General features: G+C 50.4%; 1 protein-coding gene across 5 annotated transcripts in view; it reads left to right on the top strand.

Annotated features, from left to right (window-relative positions):
* Asap2 (ArfGAP with SH3 domain, ankyrin repeat and PH domain 2) overlaps positions 1–24921 on the top strand; it is a 151819-nt gene extending 126898 nt beyond the window's left edge. For 3 of the 5 annotated variants that reach the window (XM_041630273.1, XM_041630272.1, XM_041630276.1), the window contains 11 exons: positions 2170–2255; positions 4014–4129; positions 5450–5517; positions 6764–6877; positions 8673–8928; positions 11039–11173; positions 12676–12841; positions 18967–19016; positions 19322–19392; positions 19756–19878; positions 22540–24921. In XM_041630273.1, coding sequence (XP_041486207.1) covers positions 2170–2255; positions 4014–4129; positions 5450–5517; positions 6764–6877; positions 8673–8928; positions 11039–11173; positions 12676–12841; positions 18967–19016; positions 19322–19392; positions 19756–19878; positions 22540–22614 — 1260 coding nt within the window. In that variant the 3' untranslated portion in view covers positions 22615–24921. The remainder of the gene's footprint in view (positions 1–2169; positions 2256–4013; positions 4130–5449; positions 5518–6763; positions 6878–8672; positions 8929–11038; positions 11174–12675; positions 12842–18966; positions 19017–19321; positions 19393–19755; positions 19879–22539) is intronic. The other 2 variants (XM_041630275.1, XM_041630274.1) reach the window with 1 other exon arrangement.
* Positions 24922–25341: the final 420 nt, after the last annotated feature.

Genomic DNA, 25341 nt, shown 5'->3' with positions numbered 1-25341 from the left:
GCATGTTTTCTTTTCATTGGTAAATTAATGTGCCAGTTGAACATATTTTATTCTACTTGCTTAGGCCAGAAGTGGTTTTAATTTGGGACATTTTTTTAGGTATGGAAATACTTGCTATATAGTGAGATCTTAGAGGTTGGCACAGCCAGCTTGTGTCTCTCAAATGCTGCACACATGGAGGTGATTTTGTCCAATACTGCCGCCCCCCCCCCCCCCCCCCCCCCCCGTTTTGACATCTGAGCTCAGGTATGGGATTTTCTGCCTGGCACAGAGTTTGGGGTTGTGTTCTGTTTTAGATTTGACTTGCATTCGGGGCGCCCAACCTGTTTACCTGCAGCATTGTGATGTGCAAACATGGCATTTTGATGTAGATTCACAATGTGGAATGGCCACAGTATACGTCATCTCTTATACTTACTTTTGCCCTGGACACATTTCAAATCTACTTGACAATTTTGAATTTATAACTCAGATACATTATTAACTATAGCTGATACTATGCAACAGGAACTCTCCTCACACACACCCTTTTTTTTTTAAAGGGTCTCACTCAGCTAACAATCCTCCTGCCTCAGCGTCCTGGGTACTGAGATTACATTTGTACACCACCACACCTAACTGACTCCTTTCAAATGGAACCTTTCTATGTTTTATTATTTTTTTTTTAAAAAGGCTTAATTTAATTTTCTGTGTATGTACCTGAGTGTATATATACACCTCGTGCATGTAGGCATCCTCAGAGGGCAGCAGAGGGTGTCAGCTCCCTTAGAGCTGGAGTGACAGGTGGTTGTGAGCCTCCTGTATGGGTGCTGGGATCTAAACAGAAGTCCCTATGAGAGCAGCAAGTCATCTTAACTGCTGAGCCGTCTCCTTAGCCCAATCAGTTTATTCTGAAGCCAAATGTGTAATGCCAGATGTTGAAGAGAAGCCCATCTGAGGTGGAAGGACTCCATCATCAGAAGCTTAAAAGCCTAAGAGGACCCTCCTTCCCGTAGACGGGTTAGTGTGGCAGCTGGTCCCAGAGCATCTCTGGCCAGGACCATCTTGTAGCTCACATTCTTGGGGTCCTCCCAGAAGGGATGGATACATCACCCCCTCCAGCATCCAGATGATAGATACTCCTGGGATTGTGTCTGTGTTACACTGCTGGTACCTAAGGACCTGTCGAGTCTCCTGGTCTTTCTGACAGAATCCCCATGGGCACATGTTCCAGGTCCAAAGAGCCTCCTGGTCTCAGGACTGGGGTCCTCATCCTGTGTGGTCAGCTACTAGGTAGGGCCATCATGTTTGGACCCAGGCTCCTAGGCTAGATCCCACGGACGGGAACATTATAGTGTAACAACATTTTCTCCTAGTGACACAAGCTCTTCCTAACATTAGCCACTGTCACTCCCATTCGATCTGAGGAGAAAACTCAAGCCCTGTGACTAGGGCAGAATGTGCCCACACTGCCCAGAGGACAAGTAAAGAAAGAGGCAGCCACCCTGTTCGTGCCTTTGGCGTTTTGGATTTTTGCCTTTCCTCTAATTGTGACCCACCCACCCACCTTCTCTCTACTTGTGGTATTGATGTCGGGATGGGGACACAGCTGAGATGATTTGAACCTGAAATGCACTGCATTTCTCAGGCCTTGTGGTTAGGAGGGAAGGGACCAACCTCTAAGGTACCCTGTTAGTGTTACTCAGTTCCTTTTCCATGTCTGTGATAAGACACCATGACCAAGCTCCTTATAGAAGAACTTGGTATTTGGGGCTTCCGGCTGCAGAGGGTTAGAGTCTGACCATCATGGCGGGGAGCATGGCAGCAGGCCGGGAGGTAGGTGCTGGGGCAGTAGCCGAGAGCTCACAGCTTGAGACAAGGCAGAGGCAGACAGACTGGACTGGAAATGTCACAGATCTTTTTAAACCTCAAAGTTCACCCCCAGTGACAACACCTTTTCCACCAAAGTCACACCTTCTAAGGCTTTCCAAGTTGTTCCACTAACTGGAGACCAAATATTCAAACTGTGATCCTATGGGGGCCATTCTCATCCAATCCACTAGATACACCTCTTGCTGTGGTGGTTGAAACATGGGCACTCTGCACCATAGGTGGCCGTTTTGGGGGAAAGGACAGTCCTGGGGTTAAAAGATGCCACTGGAATTGCAAATGTCTTGGTTTGAATTTCAGGAGCCAGATGAGACGGCCCTTCATCTTGCTGTCAGATCTGTGGACCGGACTTCTCTTCACATTGTGGATTTCCTGGTCCAGAACAGGTGGGTGTCACACTAAGTGGATGTCTTTGTTCTTATTCTTGGGGCTTCCCAGCAAGGGACCAGATGCTGTCTCTGCTGCTTGGGCTCTGTTGCCAAGATACTCATGTCTCAGGTTTAAATATGAATTATGGGGATTCCCTAGAAAAGCCCAGAGTAAAAGAGAAGGCCTTCATGGTACCTGTAAGATCCAAGATATAGAGTCTAAGAGAGGCCCAGGGAACCGTGGCTGCTCAGATCCCAGCTCTGGGGAAGACCGTGTGGGGGCCAGGGCCATCAGCTGTGACTTGAGCTTTTCTCTGGTTTGTCATGTGGGTGGGTCTTCCCCCTATAAGTCCCCACACAGCATCTCAATAGCAGAAAGCTATGAGGAAGAGAAAATGCTTTAGCCCCTGGCCTAGGCCAGGAATTGTATATCAGGAGAGACTTGCGGTACCATCAGCCCTAAGAAACAGTGACTGCTTGTGAAGCCCAAGTTCATAGAACTCAGGGTTGAGTCAGTGAGACATGCTCTCCTCTGAGGCCAGCCCAGGGCCTGATGTGGGGTGCTGGACGTTTGATAAGTAGCCAGTTTGTATCTCCACCTCTGCCTGAGTTCTTCTGGGACAGCAGCCTGGTTTGGCCTCTTCTGAGATAGAAGGGAGACAGCGATAAGGATAGGAGGCAGTTTGGGGTGAGCTCAGTGGTAAGCACTTGCTTCACATGCCTGAATCCCGAGTTCCATCTCCAGCACTGCACAAAGAAAGGAAAGGAAGGGGAGGTGTCTGAGGCGTCCCTACACTGAGGCAGCTGTTTTCCTTTTGCTGGGAGCAATGGGTACCATCCCCAGGGTGCTTCTGTCCTCATTTGTTAGCCTATGGATGCAAGGATCCTGTCCTTTCTCAGCAGCGGTGACACTTCGGGTGCTAATCGCTTTTATCACATATGTGGAACACATGCACCTTTGGTTTTGGATAACCTGGTCTCCTTCTATGATAGAAGAACACGTGACAATCTTCAAAAGTGTCTCTCTTCACCTGCTTTCAGGGGCCTAGGGCCAGGCTTGCAGGAGTCCCAGGACACTAAACTCAAGAGTAGCATTCCCTTCCCAGACAGAAACATCAGGAAACAAAATGAAGGGGAGAGATGGCTCAACTGTTAAAAGCACTAGGGGCTCCTCCAGAGGACCCGGCTTCAATCCTCAGCACCCACATGGTGGCTCACAACCGTCTCTACCGCCCATCCTAGGGAACACAATGCCCTCTTCTGGTTTCCATTGGTTCCAGGCATGCACACGTGGCTCAGACATACATGCCGACAAAATACCCATACATGTGAAATAAAATAACCTTTTTTAAAAAAAAAATGAAAGAAAAGAAAAGGAACAAAATGGAAAGTTTGCTTCTTCTCTGGTGTGACAGGAGGGACATTGCTTCATAACTATAATTTTGCTACTGCTGTGAATCGAATTGTAAGTATCTGACATGCAGGCTGTCTGATACCCAACCCCTGTGAGAGGGTCGTCTGACCACCAAGGCGTTGCAACCCACAGGTTGGGAACTGCTGCTTTAGCCCAAACTCAGCAACAGCACGGCCACCTTTCATTGTTGGTCTTCTCTGCCTTTGTTGCATCTCTGAGCCAGCTCGTTCCCTGACCGCCTTCACAGTGGTACCCACCCACTGTGGAGATGACTGTTCTGCTAATGCACGTCTCCCCACGCGGGGCAGTCCTCTGGCCCGTGACTCTGTTGTTTTATCTCTCTCTGTCCGTGTTCCGAGCAGCGGGAACCTGGATAAACAGACAGGCAAGGGCAGCACGGCCCTGCACTACTGCTGCCTGACCGACAACGCCGAGTGCCTCAAGCTGCTCCTGCGGGGAAAGGCGTCCATTGAGATAGGTGAGCTGCCCGGGGTGCACTGGAGTGTGGGTGAGGGCTCTGCTGCCCCCCCTCGACCTCCTTTCTGCAGCTCTGCACTTCTCCCTACCTGTCAGAGTGTCAGAGTGACGTGACAGGCTCCGCCTACTGTCTGTCTTAGCCTGTGGCCACACCGGCAGCCCTCAGGAATGCTGAGGGTAGGCCTCGCAGAAGCCCTGAGCTGGGTGAATCTAGAGCGGCTGTGTAGCAACCCTGGCTCACCTCCCAAAGTCAGACTAAGCCTTTTGACGCGGAAGGTGCTGTCACTGCCCCCTCCTTTCATTTGTCGTCCTATAACAGGTCCTAATATTCCTTGCCCCTTGTTCCCCTCGGTTGCCGGTCCTTGACCCGCTGATCCAGCCAAGGCACAGTTTTCCCTGAGTCATCCAGCTGTGGCTGGTTCCTGGGGAAGTATTCGGAGAACTGTTGAACCAGACGAAAGTAGTTGAAAAGATGCATTCTGCTCGAAAGCCACACTACAGAAGCTAATCAAGGCAGACGTGGTGGCACATGTACGTGGAGGCAGAGGCAGGGGGATGACTATGTGTTTGAAGCCAGCTCAGTCTCTGCAGCAAGTTCTAGCAAGGCAGAGCTATTTAGAGATACCCTGTCTGAATTTAAAAAGAAGGGGGAAGAGGAAAGCAAAGCCCAAAAGAAGAATGGGCCAGCTCAAAGTCTAACCTACAGAGCTCACTACCTTCTAGTGTGTGTGTGGGGGGGGGGGTGGCACCCACTCTGCATGCTCTTGCCCTCTGGATCACTTGTAACTGGAGTCACGGCTTTAGTTGGTTGGCTGCCTCAGTGGTTCTTAGGTAGTGCCATTCTTTCTTTCAAAACCATAGCTTCTCTACGCTATTGTATCCTGTACGACTAAGTGGCAGCTAGCCCTGCCCAGGTTAACCTGACTGCATCCCGTGGCTACCGCTTTCTTTAGTGAGGTGTCCCCACACTGCACGAGATAGTCTTCATTATCAGCTTCATGGGACTGATTCATTGGGATCACCATGGAAACCAGTCTCTGGGCGTGTCTCCAAGGGTGCTTCTAGTGGGATGGATGACAGCATCCCCTGCGCTGTGGCCCTGGACCTACTGAACTGAGATGGCGCTACAGAACTCAGCAGAATTCCCAAGCAATGAAACACAAAAGGCTGAGAAACGCTTAATGATGAGTTCAAGATCCAGGCACCTCCACAGCACCACCAGCTGGGGACCAAGCCTTCAACATCCGTGTCTTTGCAGATGTTTTATATGCTATGCGTAAGGCCAAGTTTTGATGTCTCCTTACCCTCCCTTGACTTTCAGCCAACGAGTCAGGAGAGACGCCGTTGGACATCGCCAAGCGGCTCAAGCATGAACACTGTGAGGAACTGGTGAGCATCCGCCATGGACAGATGGCCTGGGACGTGATGGAGTCCGGGGCGGGGTGGGGTGGAGTCGAGCCCGGCTCTCTGGACACTGACAAGAACAAGGCACACACAGCAGTATACACCTGCTGGGGTAAGCCCAGTGCTCACTGACCTGGAGGAGCTCTCAAGAGCCTTCAGAAACCTTCCTTATCCAGATGGCTACCCCTTGTGGTGAAACTTGTGACTCAGTGTGTGCTTATTGGCCATGATGGTAGCCCCGGCTCCCCAGGCAGCCGGAGGAAAGGATGGACCTCCCACTGTGTGGTACCCATGAATGCCTGGCTCTCGCCAGCGTGTGCAGCCGGCTTTCCTACTTGTATCCTTCAACCCAGAGCTTGCAGGTTTTCTGTGCTTTGTTTCTCTTGTGGAAGTAGCGTAGCTGCAGACAGTGGAAGGCTCCCCAGTCCTGGACTTGCAGTGGGCTGTGCCTCACTACAGCTTGGGGAACACCCACCCAGGCTGTTTCCTCATTTGTAAAGCTGAGTTAGTTGTACCTCTTTGCAAAGTTATCGTCAGAATTGCTGAATTTTATTAACGCAAATACACTATGAGTACTCAGCCTCCATGCCGCACAAGTAGACAATAAGCAAAGGCGCTGGTGTAGACTCCACCCATCAAGTTATGTAACCTATCATCCCCCGTTTTTGGATGAGGAAGCAGGTATGAAAGAGTCAAGTGACTCACCCAAAGTCACACAACTGACTCGGGAACAATTAAGCCCCAAACATGAACTACACATAAGAAATTGGCGTACCTCCTGTACAGATGGAGTGGATTTAATCGGCCACTTTCTGTGAGAGGACTGAAGAAAGGGACATAATTTCCTATAGGGCTTATTTCTCTTGTTGTGAGAAGACTGGCTTGGTAACGAACTCATTCCTTCTGAGGTCCAGTTTCTCCCATGCTGTACTAATACCTGTAAGATGGTTATCACCTTTTAGGTCCCTCAATCCCTTGCCTGTGTGGCATACCACATGGTTTCCAGAGAATCACTGATAGGGAGGTTTGGGTTATCCTGCATATCAGGTCCAGGGACCGCCAGGAAGAGCGGGGATTTAACGAGCTGTCCTGGAGCAGAGTGGAATCTTCCCATGAGTCCTCCAGGCCCTCCTCCATGACTTGTTCGTTCTTGGCCTGGACAGCCATAAGTGTCTGTCCTTTGTGGTTGAACACGGGGGTAGCAACACTAACTGTCCCTCCTCGTCCTTAGCTGACTCAGGCCTTGTCAGGAAGATTTAATTCCCACGTTCACGTCGAATATGAATGGCGATTGCTGCATGAGGACCTGGATGAAAGCGATGATGATGTGGACGAGAAGCTTCAGGTCTGTGCCTCCCTCCCTCGTGAAGTGTTTCTGTGGCCTGATGGTTTCCATGGCCTGATGGCTTCCGAGGTTGGATGTTTTGTGTGCTCATTGATCTCTGTGGGATCCAGGCTTCCCCTTCCTGTTTCTCTCCCTGCCTCCTCTCCAGCCCACACCAATGGAAGAACGGGCCAGGCGTTCTATAATTGTAGGTGGCTTGTGGGGGAGAGCACCCTGCTTGCCATGGAGCCATTATTATACAGCATCAGGTCCTGCAGGCAGGTGACACTGTTTATGTGGCTAGTCATGTTTACCCGGGTGACCTTAGAAACCAGCACATGGGAACTACTCAGCTGCCTTTAGAGTTCACTGGATTCAACTCCTTTTATTGGAGGGGGACTTCAGAGTCTCAGGAGAGGCTGGCTCAGCCTGAAGGACATAAGTGTTTTCACACAGCCTTGGAACGAGCATAGGGCTGTAGTCCTAGTCCAGTTCCCTCACACACACAGCCAAGCACACCTTAGGGGTACCTCAGGACGATGCCATCTTCACACGGGTCTGTGGTTGCACAGCCAAGAATAGGCAGCCTCCCTCCAGTCCTTGTTATGACCCTTCTTAGCTCCCTCCACAGCACACTGCCAGGTGTGCAGTATGTTCTCTAGGAACATGAGAGGAAGGACCTGGTCAAGCACATTTTCATGGTTTAATGTCTCTTCCCCCATACAACTTTAATGTTCTAATGTAAAGTATAATACATGATCAATAGATACAAATGGAAGAAAGCATTTCTGAGGGCTGTTGAACCATCCGTGATAGAAAAGCCCATAATATCCGTTCTTAGTGTTTCCTACAGTATGGATCTATAAATGACAGAACATGGTTGTAGCTCAATAAATATTTTTTCCTTTTTTCTTTCTTTCTTTTTTTTTTGCCTACAGGATATATTCTTGACTCAATAAATCTTTATTGATAAAAGCACTAAGGTACTTCTGCCAGTCCTGAGGACCTGAATTGGATCCCTGGGGCTCACATGGTGGAAGGAGAGAACTGAATCCCACAGTGTCTTCTGGCCTCCACACGTATACCAATACACATACACAAAGAACACACTATTTTTTTTTTTGAAGCAAGCGATAACCCAGGAATCAAGACTTAACTGCAGTACCCCCGATTTACTGGGCCTTCAGCAGCTCAACAGTTCAGAGGAAAGTGTAAAGGACTTGTTCATCTGCGCTGAATTAAGCACAGTATTGGTAGAGAGCGAGCACTGCTCGGTGGCCAGGGCCTTCTGGCCCTTAAGATAGTGTGTTAGGGAAGGGATCTTCAAGGATAGCATGTAGCTAGGCTGAAGTAGCTGGTTGGTAAGATGAAATAGCTTCTGTTTGAAGTCCTTCACAGAAGAAGGACTTGCAATTAGTAAGCCACGACTCTGTAGGTGTGTGTGTGTGTGTCTCGATTTTTTTTTTTTCCTGAGACAGGGTTTACCTGTATCTTTGGAGCCTGTTCTGGAACTAGCTCTTGTAGACCAGGCTGGCCTCGAACTCACAAAGATCCTCCTGCCTCCGCTTGCCTCTGCCTGCCTCCAGAGTGCTGGGATTAAAGGCGTGTGCCACCACCGCTCGGCCATGTCTTGATTATAAGACAGGAGATGGATGGGATTTAAAATCCTGCAGCTCAAATGAAGTGGCATATGTCAGGCTGAAATGGTGCCTACCACGCAGCTGTGATGGCTGCGTCTCACTGTTCACAGAGCTGATATCACGCAGGGAAAGCCATACCTCCAGCTCATGCTCTCACCCTCGGCATTTCTCTGCAGCCCAGTCCTAACCGGCGAGAGGACCGGCCCGTCAGTTTCTACCAGCTGGGGTCCAGCCAGTATCAGCCCAATGCCGTGTCTTTGACCAGAGATACCGCAAACCTCACCAAGGACAAGCAGAGGGGCTTCGGGCCCAGCATCTTGCAGAATGAGACCTATGGAGCCATCCTGAGTGGCAGCCCGCCCTCCTCTCAGTCGTTACCCCCCAGCACCACCAGTGCACCCCCGCTCCCTCCACGGAACGTTGGCGGCAAAGGTATACGATTTTGAGTCCCCTTCAAATGCCTATGGGCTTTGACTTTGAGAAGTTTGATGCATGGGTGTTTATTCTGTAGCTATTTTCTCTCTGCTGCCTTAAGGAATTCCCTCGCTCTCACCTTGCCAAACCTGTAGAGTTTGTACTTGGGTTCTTACTCTGGCAGAGGAAGTGTGCAGGGTGATACAGGGCTGTCCCAGGCCAGCCAGAGGTGACAGCTTGCAGCTGGCCAGCTAGGATGCCCTCCACTGCCCGTCACGCTGTGCTCTCATCTGCTCCCCTCTTGGTCCCCTCCCGGTGTCCTGATGATTCCCTTTCTTCTTCCTCAGGGCTAGCTTAAGACACATGAGGACTTTGTGTGTCTAGCATACCTTTGAAATGAAGGAGTTAAAGTAGTAACTTGGGGGACAGTGCTCAGCCTAGTTGTAGGAACCTCAAATGTTTGAACCTTCCTGATGTCTTAAGTGTGAGCAGCTCAGGAACCTACCCCGTCTGAACATAGCAGGTCCACTCAACAGGTGACTTTTTTTTGCGTGTGTGTTTGTTTGCTTTTTTTGCAAATACAGAAACACAAACGCGTTTGTCTGATAGTGAAGAGCACCCAGCCACTCTGCTTCTTGAAGTGGCCAGCAGATGGCCAGCCCAGCTCTGACAGGCTGCCAGTCTTAGGTGGTAGTCTTCGGGGCCTTCAAGGTCAAGGAGGGGCTTCCCTGGAAAGAATCGTAGTTTCCACTTGCTGTCTCTGGGCTGTGGCTGCCATGCATAAAAACATTGCAAATGTTCCCTTGCTGCAGCCGGTGGCGAGGAACGGGTGGGCAGTGTATGGTGGTACTGGGTATTGAGTGTCCGGAAGAGCAGCTGGACAGACCACATGTGTTCCTTCCCTGCCTTAACACTCCAGGAGGCTAGTGAGTCACTGAGGAGCAAAAACATGAAAAGCAGACCCTCTACTCCCTGCTTCCACGGGCACCCCCACCTTTGATTCCTTCTGGACATTATGAACACTCCCTGTCGCCTCCTACAGGCTGTCCAGGGCAGTGCAGGTCCTTACAGACATACTACTGGTTCTTTATCCCAGAGATGTGTGTTAATTCTGAAAGGCCGAGTGTCACAGAGACTGGGTATCTGCATTCCCAGAAGCAGCTTGTGCTGACTCTGTGGCAGGAGAGATTTCTGTCATTCTGTTGGATAGTAGGAGAGGATGGCTCAGCTCCTCATATTGGTTTCTTGCAGTCCTGGAATCGGAGGGATTGCTTTTTCCATTTTTTTGGCCATTCTATATTTAGCTCTATTTTCTTTTCACATGGAGGAAATTGCGCCCTTATCTCGCATCTTCCCTGCCCCAGGGTCCATGCTTGGCACGAAGATGGTATTCTCACACCCCGGGATGGAGAATGGAGTTAATGCTGCCCTGTATGCCACAGCAGGGCTCAGAACTTCCTCACCATAGGGCAGTGTAAAGGCTGCAGCCCTGGGGCTGGCGTGGGAGGGCGTATCTCCTCTCTGCCACGCCCGACTCTACCTTAGCCACCCCTGTGCATTTGAGTAAGTGGCAGACGGTGAGAAAGACCACGACCAGGGAAGTGCTATCACTTTAGGGGTCACCTGAAGCTACCGGATCATACGTGCTGAGTTCCAGGCAGATATATGTTACAGGAGGCTGGGGAGAGCCCCGGCCCTCGTGTGTGGAACACTTCCTCTTGCCCATACTGGCTGAGAACAGGGTCTCTCTGGGAGGTAATAGAAGGGCAGAGATGAGCAGAGGCTCCAGAGGCCCTGAGTGCAGTGCTCAGTAGATTTATGGCTTTTTATTTCCTCCTGCGAACCGTGGCATTTTAAAAGCTCGCCATCAGATCAAAAAGGCCACCTGTGAGGATGTCCTGGAGCAGCTTATTGTTTTATTATTGTCGTTAGGATTTCTGGGTGCGTCTCCCTTTCCCTACTAGGGAAAAGAGTAAATCCTCAGGGTTCTGTTGCTGTTCTAGAAGGCTCATGTTGACCATTTTACGAGAGAGAGGATCAATAACAAAGTGTTTTGTTTCTGTTTTTGTTCTGTGTGTGTGTGCGTGCGCGTGCCTGTGTGTGCGTGTGTGTATGCGTGTGGGTTTAGTTCAGGCAGCCACCTCGGCTAACACCCTGTGGAAGACAAACTCTGTAGGTGTGGACGGTGTCAGCAGGCAGCGATCTTCGTCAGATCTGCCAGCTGTCCACCCACCGCTGCCCCCTCTGCGAGTGACGTCTACCAGTACGTTTTTTTTTTCCTCCTCCTTTTTCCTTTCTTGCCAGTGAGCCTTATGAATCTGGAAAACAGGGGGCACTGTTGGCAGCCACTTGGGGGAGACCACTGAGGGCTGCCCACAGTTACATACCAGATGTTGCCCGTGTGGCCCCAACCCTTGCAGTCTCTACCTCAAGCCCCCATCTGTTCCTTCACTCCACTCCCAAGATGGCTCACTCTTTTCTCTGTCTCGCCAGCATTTAACAACATTCTCTCCCTCTCCACACAACATCCTTCCAGTTCCTTTAGCTGTAAAGTGATTTGGGGGTGGTCATTTCAGTCATGATCTGGCATGAGATTCTTTTCATGCCAGTGTATAGTTGGCAGTTCCCCACGCTGGGAGCCAGGCAGTGGGAAAGGGCCTTTCTCCTGCTACAGAGCCAAACGTTTTGGTTTTTTTTTTCTACTGGGTGAGTGACACCAGCCCTGTCTGCTCCCTGCCCCCTGCCTTGGCCTAAGGAGTCTCTGAATCTGTTGCTTCTGGGGCACTGGAGCTCTTCCTAGGCCACGGTGCCTGCGGTTTAAACAGAAAGCACCCTAGCCCTTCCGCAGGGATTGCCAAGAGGGAATATGTTAGCAGCTGCAGCAGCAGCGTGTGTCCAGGAAACGCTGCAGAGAATCTGGGGCAGGGTCCAGCTGCAGTGTCCTCAGGTCAAGCATTAGGAGGGCTCACGACTGCCTTCCCTTCTGCCTCTCAATATGGTGCTCCTGAGCGTTTCTGTTAAGACAGAAAAGGGAGAGAGGAGAAGGGACCGTGAACTAGATCCCCCTCCTTCTTGTTCCATATACGTTTGCTCCCATCTCGAGCAGCCGTCGACAAGGCCTGGCACTCTGTTATTTTTGAGATGGGTGGGGTGAGGGAAGGCCCAGACACATGACCTCACTCTGTTGGTTTTGATTTTTTTAAACGTCTCTGCCCACTCTAGCGGAGTCAGTTTGCCTCTGAGCCACAGTCTGTCATCTAGACAATACAGAGAGTAGTAGACACTGTCACCTCTCCCCTCAGACTGGGGACCCCATACCACGATTGTCACAGTTTGTCCTCAGAGCTTACTCCGCCCCCCTAGAGGCCAGTAGGGTATATAGAATTCAGTTCCCGTTGGGTGGTGGGTCATTTGATGCAAGAAGAACCCTGGCCCAAGCATGCTGGGCTCCCCAGGGCAGATGCCAGCCTTAAACCTAACCTCAGACTCTGGCTTACTCTGTTGGTTTTGGGGCAGTCTGCCACAGAATCCAGGGCTGGCCCCAACATAGGTTTCCAGCTAAACACACACAAACCTCAGCTAAGTTTCAGTAGTAGTTGAGGCTCGCTTTCCTCATAGGTTTGTGCCTCGCAGTTTTCCAGAGGAGACAAGCAGCCATGGGTGTTCCCAGAAGAATGCTAGAGAGGGAAAAGTCTCCAGAAAGAGACTAGGTCTGTGACCTGGGTAGCTCACGCTCTCTTTCCCTCCCCCGTCTTCTCTCCACAGATCCCCTGACCACCACACCACCCCCGCCTGCGGCTAAGACGTCAGCCGCACTAGAAGGCCTGAACCAGCCAAGCAAGCCCTCCCAAGCCGGGGCCTCGCAGAGCAAGCCCCCACCCCTGCCGCCCCAGCCACCCAGCCGCCTGCCTCAGAAGAAGCCAGCTTCCGGGTAACCATTGCCCCTGCCTGGCCGCTCTGTGCCTGGCCACAGCAGCCAACACTGCTCCCGTTCAGAGGGCTTCCAATGGCCTTGGCCCTATTTCTGCATCTCTTGGGATTTCTGTGTGAGCCCTGGAAATCTCCCGTGTTTCTGCCACACTAGGGTGAGAGGCCAAGTGCTGTGTAACTTACTGACCAGCCCTCGAGGGTCTTAACGGTAATTCTGCGAGGAGGGTTTAGCTGAAGGTGTATTACAAGCTTAGATCTTAAACCTGCATAATCAATTTAGATTTTTGTGCGTTAAACACTGGGATTTTTGGAGTCAAGTTCTTAAGAAACTGAGCTCCCACTGGTTCTTTGTTTTGCTCCCTAGAAACATCATCTTGAATGCATGGTCCTTCCACAGGGTCACTGAATGTTTCCTATAGACAAGGGCTTTTTCCTTCATGCACACACTGCAGAGGGATCCAGTTACCTTTTTGAAAGCATTTAAAATTTTTTAATTTTATTTTATGCTTATGGGTGTTTTGCCTTCTTGTATGTCTGTACCATGTAATCTCTGGTGCCTAAAGAGGCCATATGAGGGTGTCAGAGTACCCTGGAACTGGAACTAAAGGTGGTTTTGAGCCACCATGTGGGTGCTAAGAATCGAACCGGTGTCCTGGAAGAGTAGCCAGTGTTCTAAGCCACTGAGCTATCTCTTCAGCGGCTCCCCATCTCTGAATCTATGCTTTTATAGTAGAAAGTAGATTTTGTTTGAGTCTTCTTTTTGTGGATTCGCTTCTAAGGTGTGCGGTCTGGGTGAGAGGTGACGTGGTCAGGGCTACAGGATACCTATGTCTGTGTACACACGCTTTCCTTCATCTCTTTCTGTGGTCTCTCTATTGGAACCAGGAGTTCATATCACCATATCCGCCTCCTCTCACAGAGACGGCGCCAGTACTGCATGTTATGAGACACACTCTCTTAACTCTGTGCATGGTTCATGAGTCCCGTCACCAGGGTTACAGGGTGACACACTGGAGTAGTTTGTCTTTGCCATAGCTGGCACACACACACACACACACCCCATAGGATGGAAATCGCTTGGTAAAGGCAGGTGTCTGGAGGACTCCCCACTTAGTGGACTTGGAAGCTGTTGCTGCCTCAGCAACACTTCAGCCAGACTGCTGACCACAGTGCCCTCATGCATACGATCTCTTCCGGTGGTGTGACTCTCTGAAGACCTGGGCCCAGGACAGGCCAGGCCGTGTTACTTTGCCTTATTATTTGCATGATCGGTGCTGGGTGTGTGGAGGGGGTTCTGTTGGGACACAGGGTAGTGGGGCCCTGCATTCATCATCTCAGGCCCCCACTTGCCACTCCCTTTCTCAGTCATGCAGTCGCTCCTTCCTGAGAACATTCTCCTGGCTCTGCCTCCACCCGACCTAGAGGCCGCTGAAGCCTTCTTTCCCTGCTTGGGTCAGGTCAGCTCCAGTTCTAGCACCAGCAGCCTCTAGCGCCACCCCCACCCCCCCAACCGCTACCCAGGCCATCTGTGCCCTGCTGGGCCACTGTCTTCTCATCTCACCCAGGTTGGATTTTTAGTCTGATCAGAAGATCACTCACCCCCAGCTCCCCCCCCCCCCCCGTCTCTTTTAATATAACTCCCACTTCTCAGCTGTGAGCCGCATTGGCCATTCCTTTAAATGTGCCATCTTGGTTTTATCGAATTATCCAAATGTTCCGGCAGCTTCCCCAGATCCCAGAGGTGCAATCTGGGTACATGTGCCTGGTTGATCCCCAGACTCAAGGCCCCACGTCTTTCTGACTCCTCCTGCATTGTCCTTTGAAGAGGAAAAGGGATGGGGGCAGCATGTTAGCTTCTCATACCCGTCACCAAAGCCTGCCCCCTAGAGGTGGGGCCTGGAGCGCCATCCCCAGCTGGATTCTCCAGTAGTGGGCATTCTGCCACCATCTTCCTCAATCCCCATGTTGTTTCTGTGCCTGTTTAAAATACATATACTTCCAGAGGGGTTTTCTCAATTTTGTCTGTTTAGTTTTCCATTTCCATCCTCACAGGAGATCGAACTTTCTTTATAGCATCCGGGTTTTGTCTCATGGGGGCTCTATTATATCTCACTTCTTAAGAACTGGATGATTTGGGGGAGGGATGGGCACTTGCCTTGCTGGCTTCTCGGGTTTGGCCTCTGTGTGGTAGAAGTCGTTTCCTGTAAATGTCCCTGTGTGCCTCTGTCCTGCATCAGGTGAGACCTCACACCCTCAGGCCAGGTTGCACATGATATTTCTTCACTGTCACAGAGGCTCAGGAGAAGCAGTGTGAAGGAGGGGCTTACTTTGGTTCACAGTTCAACCAAGGGCCACTTGGCTGCACTGTGGTTGGCCTGTGGGGAGGCAAGCATGTCACAGCGGCAGGGACCAAACTGTTGACCTCATAGCAGCAGGAAGCAGGGATCTGGAATGGAGAATGGGCCGTAGCCATCTAGGCCCTGCAATGGCATGCCCCTAGTGGCCCTCTCTACTACTTGCTGTTTCCCTTTAATGAAGCATGGTTAAATAAAAACTCAGAGAGAGAAATTTGGGTTCAGCCTGAAGATCCGAAAAGCAAAGCAGCCAGCTACTTACCTGGCTTTTACCTCAACCTCAGTCCGAAGTAGCGATCCTGCCTCCAGGAATCTCAGAATGAGAATGTTTTTGAGATCCGTTTCCTTCCATTTTATAATCTTCTTTAGGGCTGGGATTATAGGCATGTTCCACTGTGATTAAAAACATACTCTGCCTGGTCGGTTCCTATGACAATGAGTGTGGCTACTGGGATTAAAGGTGCGTGTTATTGTGGCTACCAGGATTAAAGGTGTGTATTACCATTACCTGGTCTGTAAGGCTGACCAGAGGGGCTGCTTTACTCTCAGATCTTCAGGTAGGCTTTATCTATTAAAGTACAGTTGAAATGACACTACATTAACACCACCTCCCCAAAGTACATCATCTGGCAACTGAGCATTTAACATGGGGACCTTCTGAGGGATTGTTTCATATCCAGGCACTAACAATAGGTTTTCCTAGGTGGTATTGCTGTTTGTCTACAGATCTCATAGTCTGAGTGTTTTGTTTTGTTTTGTTTTTCACCCTTGGGCAACCTAGGTTCAGTATGTCTGCCTAAAAGGTATATGATTTCTGGGAGTCACGTTAAAATTAATCTTACACTTAATCCCTCTGCTTTGAAGATGTTCTCCCCAGCTGCCCCGGTGTCCCTAGGTGAGATGTCCTATGCCATGCCCTTCCTGGAATGGAAGCTGTCTTCAGTGCACTGGGGACGGGTAGCTGGAAGTCCAGGGACTTGCCGGTTCCTGATGTAGCTTTGGGGATTTCTGCTGTCGTTTGCTCTTGGCGAAGCCTCTTGTTTATTGCACAGCCTGCTGCGTCTCCCACTTGCAGAGGCTTTTGGCCTGACAGGGATGTTACTGTATACCTGGGGACTATTCTAAGACTTCCCCTAGCTTGATGTAAGCGTTTCCTGCTTGGTCAGCTGGGCTAATCACAATTCTTTCTGACATTTCTAGACATTCTTTCCTTTTCAGGTCTTTGTTCATTTGATTTGGATTTTCACTTTTGCTTGGGGGAGTGAAAGGACTTTTATATGCTATCACTCCCCCTCCCACCTTCTTCCCTCTTTATTCCTCTCTCCCCACCCTGCTTTCTTCATGATACTGGGGCTGGTACCCAGAGCTTCATGCCTGCTATGAGTGTGCTCCTCACTGAACAACAGTCCCAGGCTACAGCATGACATTTGAAAATCAGAATGCTTGTGTACCGCTTTGCCAAGACATCTTGCTAGAACAAAGTGCACACTTGCACTGTGATATTCTTAAACAGTGGTTTGAAGCAAGGTTGGCTGCTGAGTTAACACCGTGACAAATATGCTTCCCCGGCCCCTTTGCTAACAGCCGAGGGTTGTGCCTCTCCTGGTCCCTGTGTGCCCTTCCCCTTCCCTCTTGTAATGTTCTTGGATTCTCTGCCTCCTGTGTGCTACTTTTTATGGTGCCAGGTCATGTCTTGAAGTTCTGGACAAGAAACAGTGGGCTCCTGGCACTCCGAGGGTACGTGAGATCAGTGGTCCTAGCCGGCAAGCGTCAGGTCATGGCATCCCTGCCAGCCGCTTCCCTGGGGCTCACAAGAGCCAAGCTAGGGCTGCAGATGAGTTTTCCCACTGGTTTTAGTCCAACTGAAAGAGAAGGTGGGGGATGAGAAAGCAGATGATGTTAGGGCGTACTCATCCGCGGCAGATTTCCATGAATGGAACCAGGCTGTCACTGCTGGTAGAGTTCCAGTTTAAGGAAGACATGATGTATAGTCTTTGCAATGGAAGCCCACTCCTCCCCTAACCATTCTGAACAAGATACAAACCTATTATTTCGTATCTGTCCTCTTAGAGCAGGAGACAGCCAGAGCAGGCCCACAGGCCGGCTGCCGCCACCACTTATGCCCACGAGTCCCAAGCTATTGGTGGGTTTTGCGGCATGTGAGATTTCTTGCGCTTGCAGGTTTTAGTGCCTGTATCCTCGTTCCTTTTTTCTCTTGCTGTAAAGAGACACCGTGGTCATGGCAACTTACAGAAGGAATTCATTGGGGCTCATGGTTTCATGGTCTGAGCTCATCATCATCAGGGTGGGGCGTGGCAGCAAGTAGGCAGGCGTGGCCCTGGAACAGTGAGCGCTCACGTCCTGAGCCACAGGAGCGAGGCAGACAGGTGGAGGACACTAACCAGGCCTGGCATTGTCTTTTGAAACCTCAGAGCTTACCACCCCTAATGACAGACTTCCTCCAACAAGACCACACCTCCTGAGCCTTCCCATTCAGTTCCACCAACTGGGGACCAAGCAGTATTTAAATGTATGAGCCTATGGGGCCATTCTCACTCAAACCACCACAATTGTAAGTGACATTTTGCTGGCATAGCAACACCATCCATGGTACCTTCCCACCTCATTAGCAGACAAAGCTAAATGGTTGTCATAGAGACTAACTCACAAAAATTTGGCCTTTTACTTTTTATGTATTAGCCTAAGTTAGCCTTGAACTAGTGACTCTTCTTCTGTTTTACCTGGCCTTTGAGGGCAAAGCTGGCTGACTATGGTCCTCTGCTCAGTATCTCTTGGGAGCCCTTCGTTGACCTCAGAGTAGGTTGTCGGCAACACAGCTTATAATGTCTGCTAGGACATATGTGCCCAGAGGCAGTGGGGATCAAGTTGGGTCTTTGTTTATGGTTTTTCAGCCCCTTGAAAATAAGAATACAACCAAGTTGTGTTCTTTTCCCTCTCATCCTGAGTCTGTAGACCAGCACCCAGACAGACTCACTGGGGCTGCAGAGGAAGTGACCTGTTGTGGAAAGAATGCCATCCCAGGCTGCCTCCCTGTTCCTCAGCCCCTCCCAAGGCTCGCCTGCCCAATTGTTTGTCTGACTTCCTGCTAGGTCCCCCAGCATCCCTAGGCTACAGAGGATAAGGCCCTCTTAGCCCTCCCCAGACCCTGGTCCCTTTTCTGTTTAGAGAATTTGCAGAACTAGTGTTCCATCTTCTGCAGGTGAAAAGTCTCTGCAGATTCCCCAGTGGTGAATCTGAGTAGACAGAGCCCCCCTCTGCCAGCTGTGAGAGCCACTCCTGTCTGTCTCTACTACACGGCTAGAGGAAATGCTGGACACAGGGTTCAGTGGGCCTGCCATCAGCTACATTGGTTCCCAGAGCATGTGTGATGTCATGATGCTGTGTGTGACTTGTGGTGATGTGATGTCTGCAGAGACCCTGGCAGAGCCACCCAGGCCTGATATTAAGCTCCAGCCCCTCCCCTTTCACGGGATGATGGAGGCTCAAGCCTGGGCTGGAGTAAGCAAATGAGTGGAAGCAGTGATGGGTGCTTAGCGTCTGCCCCAGGCCACTGTGAGCACGGGTCCCTGCCATGCTGGGTTTAGGATCAGGATGTAGTACTTTGCTCTGGACCTTTCCCTTTTCAAGGGTGGGGCTGGGTAGCAGGTTATAGCAAGCACCAGCTGAGCACAGATCGGGATCCCTTATCAAGGGCATAAGGTCGGAGCAGGTAGCCTGGGTGATCAATATGTCTGTATTTCCTTCTTTCTAGGACTGACAAGCCTACCCCACTGATCAACAAAGGCCAGCCAAGAGTGCCTGGTAATTATTTAACTTGGAACAGGTTGATTTGTGGGTGGGTGGGGTGGCACTTCTAGATAGCTGGTCAGCCCTGGTCAGGGCCTGGAAGCTTAAGTTTCTCACACTGTAAAGCCGGGAAGTTCTCTGCCTTATACAGGATTTCTCTCTTGATACCACAAAATACACGGAGAGCCCTGCTTTTAGACACAACTCTGTGGCGCTTACAGCTGCTGTCTCAGAGTTAAAATGGATGGGGTAGGGCTGGGGGTGTCTTGTAAAGTTGCTTTGTCGTGGCCCTAACGCAGAGGATTGATCTCTTTGAACAGAAACTCCAGGTCCTCTGACCAATGCCATGGCCCTGCAGCCCCCAGCACCCATGCCTAGGAAGTCACAGGCGGTAAGTGAACAAGCCTGCTATCCTGTCCCTGGCTCTACCCATTGGGATTGCTCCAAGGCAACCACGCTTTCTGTTTCTCCTGGGCGGAGGCCTGAGGACTTTTTTCTGGTGCTGTTTCTTGACTGGGGAGCTGACCAGCTTGACCATCTGTTCACTGCCACAGTATAGTCCCCACGAGTGCCAGACCCCGGGTGTTTCATTTCCCAGGCTTATCCCGGCTTGCCTGACCTCTGTGAGTTTCCCAGCCCAGGTGCATGGCTCATGAGGCAAGCAGAAGAGAGAGGCTTGTTCTCTACCTACGACCTTGTATTTCTCTCACACTGGCCCCTGCAATAGCCCCTCACCCTTTCTCTTCTGACACAGACCAAGGCCAAGCCCAAGCGAGTCAAAGCGCTTTACAACTGCGTGGCCGACAACCCAGATGAGCTGACTTTCTCTGAGGGGGATGTGATCATTGTGGATGGAGAAGAAGATCAGGAGTGGTGGGTGAGTCTGGGGGCCGTGGGGGCTGTGCACAAGTCAGGGGGGGGGGGGTCATAGGGCCTGTGCACAAGTCAGGGGGGCATAGGGCCTGTGCACAAGTCAGGGTGGAGCCGTGGGGGGCCTGTGCACAAGTCAGGGGGGGCATAGGGCCTGTGCACAAGTCAGAGTGGGGCCATGGGGGGGCTGTGCACAAGTCAGGGGGGGCATAGGGCCTGTGCACAAGTCAAGGGGGGCATAGGGCCTGTGCACAAGTCAGGGGGGCATAGGGCCTGTGCACAAGTCAGGGTGGGGCCATGGGGGGGGGCTGTGCACAAGTCAGGGGGGGCATAGGGCCTGTGCACAAGTCGGGGGCATAGGGCCTGTGCACAAGTCAGGGGGGGTCATAGGGCCTGTGCACAAGTCAGGGGGGGCATAGGGCCTGTGCACAAGTCAGGGGGGGCATAGGGCCTGTGCACAAGTCAGGGGGGGCATAGGGCCTGTGCATAAGTCAGGGTGGGGCCGTGGGGGGGCTGTGCACAAGTCAGGGGGGGCATAGGGCCTGTGCATAAGTCAGGGTGGGGCCGTGGGGGGGCTGTGCACAAGTCAGGGGGGCATAGGGCCTGTGCACAAGTCAGGGTGGAGCCGTGGGGGCTGTGCACAAGGGAAGCCCTCAGCCTAAGCTGTCTGGGTCTGCTGCTGCCACCAGATTAGCATACGGTGCCTTCCACATCCTCTGGTGTCTTCTGTGTGGACATCCTCTAAGTGGGCCTGATCTGTCCTCGGGTGTAGCTAGAAGTGTTCACCATCCCACTGGTCCCCCTGGACTGGTTTTCCTCTGCTTGCCTGTTCCTGAAGCCACTTATGAAATATATGAAATAACCATTCTGAGGCTTATTATCAGTTACAGTTGTTTGGCCACTGTCTTAGGCTTCTTACTGGCTAGCTCTAACTATTAAATTAACCCATTTCAATTAATCTATGTATCGCCACGAGGCTGTGGCTCACTGGTAATGAATGTCCTGGCATCTTTCTCCTTTGGCTGGCTACATGGCGTCTCCTTGTCTCCGTCTTCTGTCTGTCTCTCTGTATCTTTGTTTGAATTTCCACCCATCTTTACTCTGCTAAGCCATTGAAACAGCTTTATTCATCAACCAATAATATTCAGAAGGACATCCCCCGTCACTTAGGTGAACGCCTCACTATTATAATGGATGGGCCACTCGAGCTCCATTTCCAGAGCACCCTTGACCTGAACTGGGGGCGTCGTGGCCATAAATTCCACACGCAGCCCTCCACTGCCAATGTGTGGAGCCAGGCATCCGGAGAGCTGGGCTCAGGGCAGAGTCCTGTGTCACTTTGATCCCAACACAAGCTACACCCTGCTCAGCATCCAGCTGGTACAAGAGCAGCGTGGGTACTGAGCTTCTCCCAGAAGCCCCTGTCATTCAAACTCAGCCGCTTAACAGGCGGGGGACCTGGGCAGCAGGATCTCCGAAAGGGAGTCGTTCACAGCACTGCAGCCGAGATGCCATGGGGATCAGCAGGGATGATATGGGTGGTAGGCTGGGGATGAGGGTGTAGGGATGAACCCATGGAATGGAGTGTGCATAGAAAGAGCTCGGCACGGACTGCCACCCAGTGGGCACTCGGGGCCCTGCCCTGTAGATACCAAGTGTTTCAAAAGGTCCCTTGGGACTTGGGGAGGCACTTTGCTTGTCAGCCACAAGGAGTTTGACCTGATCCATCTGTAGCTGCCTGTCCCTGCTGCAGCTTAAGCCCCAAGTTCTCTGGTGGGTCTGTGGCTCCACCCTGCAGCATCACTGCTGGTAGTTTCTGTCACGTTTCTTGAAGCCACTAAGGGAAGAAGCCCATTCCCATCACTTTCCTCGGCACCTCAGCTCCCACACACCTTCCTCCTGTTTGCTGAGGAACTCCCGCGCATGGCTGGGCCTGGGCAGAGTCCATCACTGGGCTCCGGGAACCTGGCCTCACCCCTCCACATGCACACCCACCAACACCTACCACCAGGAAGCAGGATTGGAATCAGACTGTATTTCATCCTGTGTGGTGGATGGATTCCAACCTGACCCAGTCTTAACCCAATGGAAAGCGTCTGTTTCCAAGAGCATGGAAAATCCGGACAGCCACAAAAGAAGTAAATGTTACCATGACTACAGAGCCTGCCTCTCCTGAGGACCCAGGGTTCTCGGTGGCAATCTGGGAAAAAAAAAAAGTATAGTTTGACAATTTGCTAATATCATGAACATGGTTGAGATTACACATGGGATTATACATAAAAATTTATGCTATTTACCCAGACTGAATTTTTTTAAAGCCTTTCTACAAATGCCTGATGAAATAGGAATGGGGCCACATCATTACTTTGGCCAAGTTTTATGACTTTGAGTACAGTTTCTTCATTCACAGACGAAGTGGGAGTGGATCCAAGATGACTCCCCTGGTGTCTTCCGTCCTGCTGTGGCCCGGGGGCAACATCTCTCTGCTCCCCTGTAGCCGTCTGAGGGTGTATGAGGCTTGTGGAAGGAGGCAAGCACAGGTGGGAAGGAAAGAAATGGCTTAGCTGTTTTTCCGTCATTCTCGGGCAGAAGAAATTCCTCTGCACAAGCAAGTATGTGCTGCCCCTCTGAGTCGCTAACGTTTATGACCCAAACTTGCTCGTTTCAGATCGGCCACATCGATGGAGACCCCAGCCGCAAAGGAGCCTTTCCTGTCTCTTTTGTGCACTTTATTGCTGACTGAGTTGCTACTGAGCAGAAGGCCTTTCTTTCATCACGACGTTCCATTTTGTCATTGATACCAAGATCCTGCCGTATGGCCGCCCATCGTCTCACAGTACCATTTTGTTCTGAAAACTCAAAGGCAGTTTTTATATTCAAGCGGATTCTTTTTTATAGGTTGTGGTTTTCATGCAACATTGCTATACTTTTACTAGGAAAAGCCAAATGTCCTAAGAGCAAGGAGGCAAAAGGCTATTTTAACTCTAGACCCAGGATCCTGCATTTTCAGGAGTAGCTAAGCCTAAAACTGCTTAGACGAATTTGGGGATTCCTTAGCTTTCCTTGGCGTGGTTGTGCCATTGCTTAGCTTTGGCACTGTCGGCTCAGCAGGCCGGACCGTGCCGCTTCAGTCTGTTGCCGTGCCCTGAACTTTGTCCAGAGATGCCATCCATTCCCCCGTAAGACATATTCCTCTGAAACCCAGCCAGTGTCTGTTTAAAGCGACTCGGCAATTTACACGTTAGCCTTGTACTTTTCCGGCCCCAGCCCAAGGTGGCAGCTGCCATGATCTCCTGCATGTATGTGTGACCCGTTGTCGTGAGCAGTCGTACCTGGCATACTACTGATGGGCTAGTAGGACATCGCACTCTTAGCAGTTCTGCACCAGTATTCTTAAATTGCAGTTCCTGAGTTTGGTTGAAAACTGAGGATGATGGATTGCAAAAAGCCCTTGAAACCAGCTTGTGTGCCCTAGGTGTTTTAGGATTTGCCTCCTTCAACGTCCCCCGTCACTCAGAAAGCAACTGTATACGAGTAGGTGCGGACCACAGTGAGAGGCCGATGCCTCATTGTGTCCTGGTGTGTGCCACTGCCTTCCCCTCCCAGCCCCCAAGGACACCTGCTCTGCTTAGTGTCTTGTCTTTAATAGGATTCTCCAAAAGGAATGGTAGCCACACTGTTTTTAGCCTGTTCAGTTGTTTGTATTCAAGAGCATATCAGAAATCTGTAGATCCTGGGGAGCCCAGTACCCCCCAGACATCCCAGTTACACTATGTAAGGCCTCACGTAACTTTGAAACTTACAATATGTGGGGTGGGGGTGGGGGACTAGGTTGTATATGATAGAAATCAAAACTCATTTGTTTCATGAACTTGACTGCCATACCTCTATTAATAACTGTAAGCATAAAAGTCACGGTAGAGAGATGGGAAATTCTGGCACGCTTTCGGAATAAAGAGGCGAGTATAGGGTGTGAACCGGAGCTGGAGTGTGAGCAAAAGGAACGGACTGAAGTGTAGGCTTGGCAACAAGGCAGTGATGCTGTCGAGGTAACACCTGATTGAAGCAGCTCCGTCTGTACTCTCTGCGCAAGGCTCTTACGAGCACGGAGCTTCCCTTTCTTTGTCTCAGAGCAATCAGGACAAACTGGAATGTTTTATGATGCTATATAGTGATTGCCTCCTGTCTTTCAGATTCTGGGTAAAAACATGTTAGATCTGTATTTAAGGTCAGTCTCTCCCCCGCCCCTTCTCAACACTACTTGTTACATTCACTACTCTCATTTCTGTCGTTTAAGCCCTTCTAGCCACTCTTCTCGTAGACCCGAGAGGATGGGCAGATGCATTTGCACAGTGTACCTCTTTTACAGTGCCCCCACCCCCCATGCATCTGTATTGTCCTTTTGGTGACCTGGTGCCAGCTCTCTCTCTGAGAAATCACGTTGATGTTTATCAACATTGGAACTCCGGTCCCAAGCTAACCTATCAGGTTCCCTGGTACTTAAATGCCTAGGAAACATTTTCCCACTTTCTGGTGGTGCTACTGTGTGGTAACGGATAGTGCTTTCTACCAGAAGAGAAATTTAATCGACTTCCCTCCTATTATCCTTTCTTATTTGCTCTCTGCAAACTGAGAAGAAAAAGTAACTGAAAGGAAAACATTGTAGATATCTATTTATATTTAAAGTTTACATTTCATGAGTGTTGGCCGTGGAATTCGGGCTTCATTTTTATTTTTATTTTATTTTTTTGCCACTTTCCATCAGGTCTGACTTGGAGGGAAGAGGACTCAGAATATGGTGCGCAGACTAGTGTGATCTGTTGAGGGTGAGGATGAGCTGCAGCCTAGAATGCTATTTTGAGATGTGTGATACTCAATTCATTCACTCGGTTTCTTTGGTCTAGTTGCAGCGCAACTGTATATACTGTAGAACCTAAACGGATTATTTTCATTGTCCTAATGCAGTGATTTATAATTAGAGCATGTTTAATAAATTGACTTCCTGTTAACCAGTCATTTGACTGGAAAAAAAATAAAGTACTTTTAAATGGACATGGTTTTCCTCTATCAAGTATTAGCTCTTGGTACTTGGCAGAGAGGGTGTGAACCATAAGATCCTTTTAAACCCATTTGTGAAAACCAGCAGATGCCCTCCAAGGTCCTCTGGACTCTGAGATGAACTCCCGTGTGCTGGGTAGTATACGGATGGGACCCTTCAGTTAGGGTGCTTTTCATCTTGACACTGCTGTCGCTACTCCAAGTCATGTGAAATCGAGGTCCCTAGTTCACGCCTATGCCTGCCCCTAACCCAGACTTCCAAGCAAGTAACCCCGAGTCTCTGGGTCGGTACAGTATGCAAGTCTCATTCAGTCGTCTGTGAAGATGCAATTGTCTATGATACATCAGTATTAAGTAAGTCTGGGTACATTTTAAAAAGACAACAGAAGTTTCTTTATCTTATTTTTGGATT

Source organism: Microtus oregoni, unplaced genomic scaffold, assembly GCF_018167655.1.
Source record: "Microtus oregoni isolate MIOR12 unplaced genomic scaffold, Mior012 000034F_ref0000314, whole genome shotgun sequence".
NCBI classification, from domain to species: domain Eukaryota; kingdom Metazoa; phylum Chordata; class Mammalia; order Rodentia; family Cricetidae; genus Microtus; species Microtus oregoni.
The sequence above is the reverse complement of the archived record's forward strand: the minus strand, read 5'-3'. Positions and strand labels throughout refer to the sequence as shown.